Source organism: Trichechus manatus, unplaced genomic scaffold, assembly GCF_000243295.1.
Source record: "Trichechus manatus latirostris isolate Lorelei unplaced genomic scaffold, TriManLat1.0 scaffold00048, whole genome shotgun sequence".
Taxonomy (NCBI): domain Eukaryota; kingdom Metazoa; phylum Chordata; class Mammalia; order Sirenia; family Trichechidae; genus Trichechus; species Trichechus manatus.
The window spans coordinates 6510859-6518432 of NW_004443984.1; the positions used below are offsets into that span (position 1 = coordinate 6510859).

Genomic DNA, 7574 nt, shown 5'->3' on the forward strand with positions numbered 1-7574 from the left:
CTCTTTAACAAATGGTGCTGGCATAACTGGATATCCATCTGCAAAAAAAATGAAACAAGATCCATACCTCACACCATGCACAAAAACTAACTCAAAATTGATCAAAGACCTAAATATAAAATCTAAAATGATAAAGATAATGAAAGAAAAAATAGGTACAACGCTAGGAGCCCTAGTACATGGCATAAACAGAATACAAATCATAAGTAACAATGCACGACCACCAGAGGAGTAACTAGATAACTGGGAGCTTCTAAAAATCAAGCACTTATGTTCATCAAAAGACTTCACCAAAAGAGTAAAAAGACAACCTACAAACTGGGAAAAAAATTTTGGCTACGACAAATCCAATCAGCATCTAATCTCTAAAGCCTACAAGTTACTGCAAAACCACAACAACAAAAAGACAAATAACCAAATTAAAAAATGGGCAAAGGATATGAACAGGTACTTCACCAAAGAAGACATTCATGCACCTACCAGATACGTGAGGAAATGCTCACGATCATTAGCCATTAGGGAAATGCACATCAAAACTACAATAAGATACCATCTCACCCCAACAAGGCTAGCATTAATCCAAAAAAACACAAAATAATAAATGTTGGAGAATTTGTATACACTGTTGGTCGGAATATAAAATGGTAAAACCACTTTGGAAATCAATTTGGTGCTTCCTTAAAAAGCTAGGAATAGAAGTACCATATGATCCAGCAATCCCACTCCTTGAAATATATCCTAGAGAAATAAGAGCCGTCATACGAATAGATATATGCACTCCCATGTTCATTGCAGCACTGTTCACAATAGCAAAACGATGGAAACAACGTAGGGGTCCATCAACAGATGAATGGATAAACAAATTATGGTATATCCACACAATGGAATACTACGCAATGATAAAGAACAATGATGAATCTGCAAAACATCACAACATGGATAAATCTGGAAGGCATTATGCTGAGTGAAATTAGTCAGCTGCAAAAAGAAAAAGATTGTATGAGACCACTATTATAAGAACTCAAGAAAAGGTTTAAACACAGAAGAAAACATTCTTTGATGGGTATGAAGGTGGGGAGGGAGGGAGAGGGGAAGTCACTAACTAGAATAGTAGACAAGAATTATCTTAGGTGAAGAGAAGGACAACACACAGTACAGGGTAAGTCAGCACAACTGGACTAAACCAAAGCTAAGAAGTTTCTTGAACACAACCAAACACTTCAAAGGACAGAGTAGCAGGGGCGGGGGTCTGGGCACCATGGTTTCGGGGGACATCTAGGTCAACTGGCATAACAAAGTTGATTAAGAAAATGTCCTGCATCCCGCTTTGGTGAGTGGTGTCTGGGGTCTTAAAAGCTTGTGAGCAGCCATCTAAGATGCATCAATTGGTCCCAACCCACCTGGAGCAAAGAAGAATGAAGGACACCCAAGACAGAAGGAAAGTATTAGCCCAAGAGACAGAAAGGGCCAAATAAACCAGAGACTCCACCAGCCTGAGACCAGAAGAACTAGATGGTGCCCGGTTACCACCAATGACCGCCCTGACAGGCAAGACAATAGATTCCCTGATGGAGCAGGAGAAAAGTGTGGAGCAGAACTCAAATTCACATAAAAAGACCAGACTGAATGGTCTGACTGAGACTAGGGAACCCCAGAAGACATGGCCCCAGGATTCTCTGTTAACCCAGAACTAAAACCATTCCTGAAGCCAACTCTTCAGACAAAGATTAGACTGGACTATAAAACATAAAATAATACTCATGAAGATTGTGTTTCTTAGTTCAAGTAGATACATGAGACCAAATAGGCAGCTCCTGTACAGAGGCGGGATGAGAAGGCAGAAAGGGACAGGAGCTGGTTGAATGGAAATGGGAAACCCTGAGGGGAAAGACAGAGTGTGCTGTCACATAGGGATTGCAACTAGGGTCACATAACAATGTGTGTATAAAGTTTTGTATGAGGAATTAACTTGAGCTGTCAACTTTCACCTAAAGCACAATAAATAGATAAATAAGTGCGATACTTGCTCAAGGCAGACATTCTTTACTAATTAAGCTAAACTATTGTTTGGTTTAAAGAAGACTTCAGGGGACATTTTTGGTTTCAGATTTAAGGTTTAAAGATTATCTCAGAGAAATAGTTTTAGGGGTTCATCCAGCCTCTGGGGCACCAGAAAATTTGCATTCTATGAAAATTTGAAATTCTGTTCTGTGTGTTCCCCCTTTTGATCAGGATTCTTCTATAGATTCTTTACAATCACTTTTTTTTAAAGCGTGAATGGATAAACATAATGTTGTACATATATACAATAGAATATTACTTAGCCATACAGAGAAACGAAGTTCTAATACATGCTACAACATGGATGAACTGTGAAAACATTACGCTGAGTGAAATAAGTCAGTCACAAAAGGACAAATATTGTATGATCCCACTTATATGGGAATGGATAAGGGTGTTGATTGAACATGAACTAATGTCACCAAACTGTACATGTGAAGATTATGGAAATGGCAAATGTTTTGTAACATTTTTGTCTCGGATTTCATATTTATTACAATTAGAAAAAAGTAGGGGAGTGTATATTTACAAATTCTACCTTGCCAGCTCCATCCCAGGGCCCTTGAAGCAACAAAGCCAGGCTGTGTGTGCTCCCAGGGAAGGACCTGTTTGCCAAGTTGAGCTGCAAAAAATAAAATGAGTCACAGGGATTGCTGGTGGAGTTGTAACATTCCACACAGGACAGGGCGCGAGATAGTGGGGTGTGGCTGTGGCTCAGAGGTCTTGGCATTCTTCTTGCCAACCCCACAGCACCTGGGGGCTGCCTGCTGGGCCACAGACTTCAGCTGGGGTCATGGGAAGCTTCCATTGCTTCCTTGGAGATGGGCCTGGACTGACTCCGCCCAGTCTACCCTCTGCCTCCCTCACCCTTCTCATCGATACCGAGGTCATAATCCACAGGCCCGGTGCCTGCCCATGTCCCAGTACTTACACCCAGACTCGAGGCCAAGAGGCACACAGAGGAGAAAAGAAAATGAGTCTATAAAATTTTTTTGCACCTAAATTGTCGGCTTCCTTTTGGAAAACCAGATGTATATTCTGTCTTTGAACTTTCACCATGAAAAATGCTCAGGGTTTTAAATTTCTGCAGTTAATTTCTCACCTTAAAAGTAATGCTTCTGCCAAGAAATGCTCATGGCAAGGGAGGCAACTGAATGTGCTCCTACTTTCAGGGGTATGGACATTTTCACATTCAAGTTCCACATGCAGATTTTGTTTGTTTTACTCTTAAATATGGAGATAGGGGTGTTTAAGGTGTCATGTGCTTAAGATACTTCCCTTTTCCCCTTGCCCAGCCCTACACACAGACACACACAGACACATGGTGTTTGTATCTATTTTTGCTTTTTTTTTGTTGATTTTAAGAGTATCTCATGCTCACTCTAGAAAAATTGGAAAATTCAAATGAACAGAAGAAAATTTACCACCGGCCCCCCCCACCGCCCCTTAGAGAAACGCATTGTAAGAATTTGATGTCTTTCCTGGAGGTCTTTCATTACTATGCACAGTTTTGTTTAGTTTCCAAGTTTCCATTGTTGCTGAATAAACAGAAGGATGATTCCTGATTCATAATTTACAAGCTGATTTCATGTACTTGTAACAAGCCTGTGACGCTTCCAGCAGTTGTGATACTTGGTTCCCTCGGGGAGTTGTGTGGGTGGGACACGTTGCCCTCCTGGGTGTTCTCCTGACACTCTGGAGAATTCCAGTTTCACTGCACCACTGCCCGCGTTAAGTTGGCATATCCTTTTAATCCTATAGTTAATTTCAAGCACCCAACTTGTCCTTTTAGAACCTAACTCTTTAATTTTTTTTTTCTTTTTACACTCCACAGCTTCTGAGCACATACCCTTCTTGGTGAACTCACAGTGATCCGTTTGTTTTACCTTCTCCCAGCTCATGCATTCTTCAGGTCTTGGTAACTGAGAATGTTTTGTCTATTCAGGCTTAAAACCATCAGGGAGACAGGAACTCAAGTTAAGTACCTCATCATGTGTCAAGATGAACCTGGGAAAACTGGACTGCTCCTCTAAATCAGTTCCTACTTCCTTTTGTTTTAAGTTTTCAAAGCTCCCAGGAAGCAGCCTGAAATCTAGAATCTTCTCACGATAAGATGGGGGATATTCTGAAGTTCTCATTAAACACATTTATGTCTTAAGCTTTGGAAAGGGCCTAAATGCCAAAAGCAAGAATCCCAGAAAATAGCCCACACTGGTATGATACCCTGATAATTGTCTAACAAATTCAGCATGTGTCCACTGGACTTGAAAATCTGCCAGTTCCAGACAGTGAGACGTCTTATGATTCATCTGCTTGGGGAAAGGCCTTTAACTATCAGCTGGTGGTCACCGCAGTGTTCTTTAAATAAGCAAGTCTTGAGGTCTTTTCACTGGGGTATGTTCTTCTGATGTATGACTCCCACCAGTGTGAAGCAGAAGGATGACCTTGTTCGGTGGGCAGGACAGCTGTGAAAGAAGTTCCTGTGTGTGTTGAAGTCTGTGGGAAAAGAGAGCCACCTAGGATGCCCCCACCAAACCAGTCAGTAGAAAATCTTCTCCAGGAGGCCCCCAACAGTTCCCAGAATGCTACAGGAACCCTAGAGGCTTGGGATCCAGGAACCCTCCAGGCGCTCAATATCTCTGTTGCAGTGGTCCTTTCCATCATCACACTGGCCACTGTCCTCTCCAATGCCTTTGTGTTTACGACCATCTTCCTCACCAGAAAGCTCCACACCCCAGCCAACTATCTCATTGGTTCCCTGGCCATGACTGACCTCTTGGTTTCCATCTTGGTCATGCCCATCAGCATCGTATATACCATAACCCACACCTGGAGCTTTGGCCAAATCCTGTGTGACATTTGGCTGTCTTCTGACATCACGTGCTGCACAGCCTCCATCCTGCATCTCTGTATCATTGCTCTGGACAGGTACTGGGCCATCACCGATGCCCTGGAGTATAGTAAACGCCAGACAGCAGGCCACGCGGCTGCCATGATTGCCATTGTCTGGGCCATCTCCATCTGCATCTCCATCCCACCTCTTTTCTGGCGGCAGGCTAAAGCTCACGAAGAGATGTCTGACTGCCTGGTGAATACCTCCCAGATCTCCTACACCATCTACTCCACATGTGGGGCCTTCTATATCCCGTCCGTGTTGCTCATCATCCTTTATGGCCGGATCTACATAGCTGCCCGGAACCGCATCCTGCATCCACCATCACTCTATGGGAAGCGCTTCACCACAGCCCATCTCATCACAGTTTCTTCGGGGTCCTCACTCTGCTCCCTCAACCCCAGCCTCCAGGAAGGGCACTCGCAGTCAGCTGGCTCCCCTCTCTTTTTCAACCATGTGAAAGTCAAGCTTGCTGATAGCATTCTGGAGCGCAAGAGAATTTCCGCTGCTCGAGAAAGGAAAGCCACAAAAACCCTGGGGATCATTCTGGGAGCCTTTATCATCTGCTGGCTGCCCTTCTTTGTTGCATCTCTGGTCCTCCCCATCTGCCGGGACTCCTGCTGGCTCCACCCAGCCCTCTTTGACTTCTTCACCTGGCTAGGCTATTTAAACTCCCTCATCAATCCAGTAATCTACACTGTGTTTAATGAAGATTTTCGGCAAGCATTTCAGAAAGTTGTCCATTTCCGGAAAGCCTCCTAGTGTTATTTGGTGGTGACTCTTGTTATCTTTTGTGACCTGTAACCCAACTGGAGATGTCTTTTTTAATTTTTCCTGAGATTTGGTTTAATTCACAATATCTTGGGTCTTCGTTCAATCAGTAGAATTGATCTGAGTTCTTTTTCCTGTTGTCTACTTGACTGTTGAGCCCCTAAACCTGGACAGCTGCATGAAAGGAGACAGAACTGAAGCTTGATAGGACAGAGATTGGCAGAAACATAACCCACAGGAATCCTCGTTGATGTAATTCAGATGGAAGCTGTCTGGCTCAAAGAGAAGGCTTTCTGGTCTACCTGAAATTTGTATGGTGCTCAAAGGAGGGTAGAGGAGATTAGTGACCAAACTGAGTTAAAAGAGAAATTGGAGTCAGGATGGTGGGGGTCTCCATTCCATGTGGCACCTTGATTGGAAAATAACACCCAGACATTTCTTTCATTAAGTCCTTCTTAGATTGAAACTTTCCCAGTTATGTATGGGAAGAAATTTGATATTTGGGATGCCAACAAGATAGAGTGACTCAGAGAGAGATTCAGAACTTGGGGCAGGGGCGTGGATGGTTGGAGCCCAATCAGCTAACCTGTGCCCTTTCTCCTTCCCAGTATCTCTGCACCATCTTAATGTTCTGAAGTTAAAATCTGTGATCACCCCATTCAAGTACATTGATAAGCTTTAGACCCACCAAGCTTTGAGTGGAACACCATTCTAAGTTTTTTTTCTGAATTTTTTTTTTTATATTTCATTTTAATTAGGGATCTTAAGATGTTGGGTCTTATCAAATAAAAAGCATGAGACATCATGACCAGCAAAGTCTTTGGGTGATTTTTTGCCCCTCTTCCTGGGTATAGAAACCTTTCAACTCAATTCAGTTTACAGTGTTTATTGAGCACCTACCTCATGCCAGGCCCTGTTCTCAGGTCTTGGCATTTGTTATCTCATTGGAGCCTCATAACAATGAAAAGCAGTATAAGCGTGGCAATTAAGAGCTCAGGACCTGGAGCCTGATACCTCAGTTCAAATACAAGTGCCGCCAATTGCTAGCTGGGTGACCTTGGACAAGTTTCTTAATCCCTCTTTGCCTCATTTAATCTACTGTAAAATGAGGATGATACTAGATATGTTATTGTATGAATTAATACAGTGCTTGGCACATAATAAGGGCTCAATAATGCTAACTCTTATTATTTTAGAGATACAGAAACTGAACTACCCAAGGTCAAACGGCAATATAAAATAACAGCTACTATTTACTGAGTGCCTACAACATACCTTGTGTATGTTTTCCCGTTGACTCTTCATCTTTATCTTATAGATGCGGTAAAGAAACTTGCCTATGGTAGGAGAGGTTTCATAAAGAGGTGGACCTTGAATTGACTCCTAAAAGATGAGCCCTTGTTGGGTGGGAGGCCAAGGGAGGGGAAACGTGATGAGGCCTCTTGGGAAGGGCATGCCAGGTGTAGAGAAGAGCAGGGACAGAGGCTGAAGACCTGAATGCTCATTGGATTCTCTGGACACAGGGAGAAGAATAAGGGCCAAGAATACGGAATGTCAGGAAGGGACTGGGGAGGAGGGATGCCAGTATGAGGAGCAGAGGACATCTCTTGGAGTCTTGTGTTGACCTTGAAGTCTATGCTGGACATTGGCGCAGTGTGATCCCCAGACCACCAGCCTTAGAATCATCTTACCAGAGAGCTTGTTAACATCGCATTCCTGGTCCCTGCCTCAGACCCACTGAATTAGAATCTCTGTCAGTGAGGCCCAGGAGTCTGCATTTTAAACAAGCCTCTCTCCCCCTCCCCCACCAGGTGATTTCTATGCCCCTAAAGTTTTGGAAAGGAGCCAT

At 43.3% G+C, this 7574-nt stretch overlaps 1 protein-coding gene across 1 annotated transcript; it reads left to right on the forward strand.

Moving 5' to 3' along the window:
• The first annotated feature begins 4478 nt into the window (after positions 1-4478).
• Positions 4479-7057, forward strand: HTR1D (5-hydroxytryptamine receptor 1D). The gene is made up of 2 exons (XM_004377143.2): positions 4479-5725; positions 7044-7057. Exon 1 carries the CDS (start codon positions 4583-4585, stop codon positions 5714-5716), a length of 1134 nt encoding a protein of 377 aa, XP_004377200.1. The 5' UTR covers positions 4479-4582; the 3' UTR covers positions 5717-5725; positions 7044-7057.
• The last annotated feature ends 517 nt before the right edge of the window (positions 7058-7574 follow it).

Coding starts and splice junctions, on each gene's coding strand:
- HTR1D (XM_004377143.2), top strand. CDS start 4,583: ATGCCCCCACCAAACCAGTCAGTAGAAAATCTTCTCCAGGAGGCCCCC.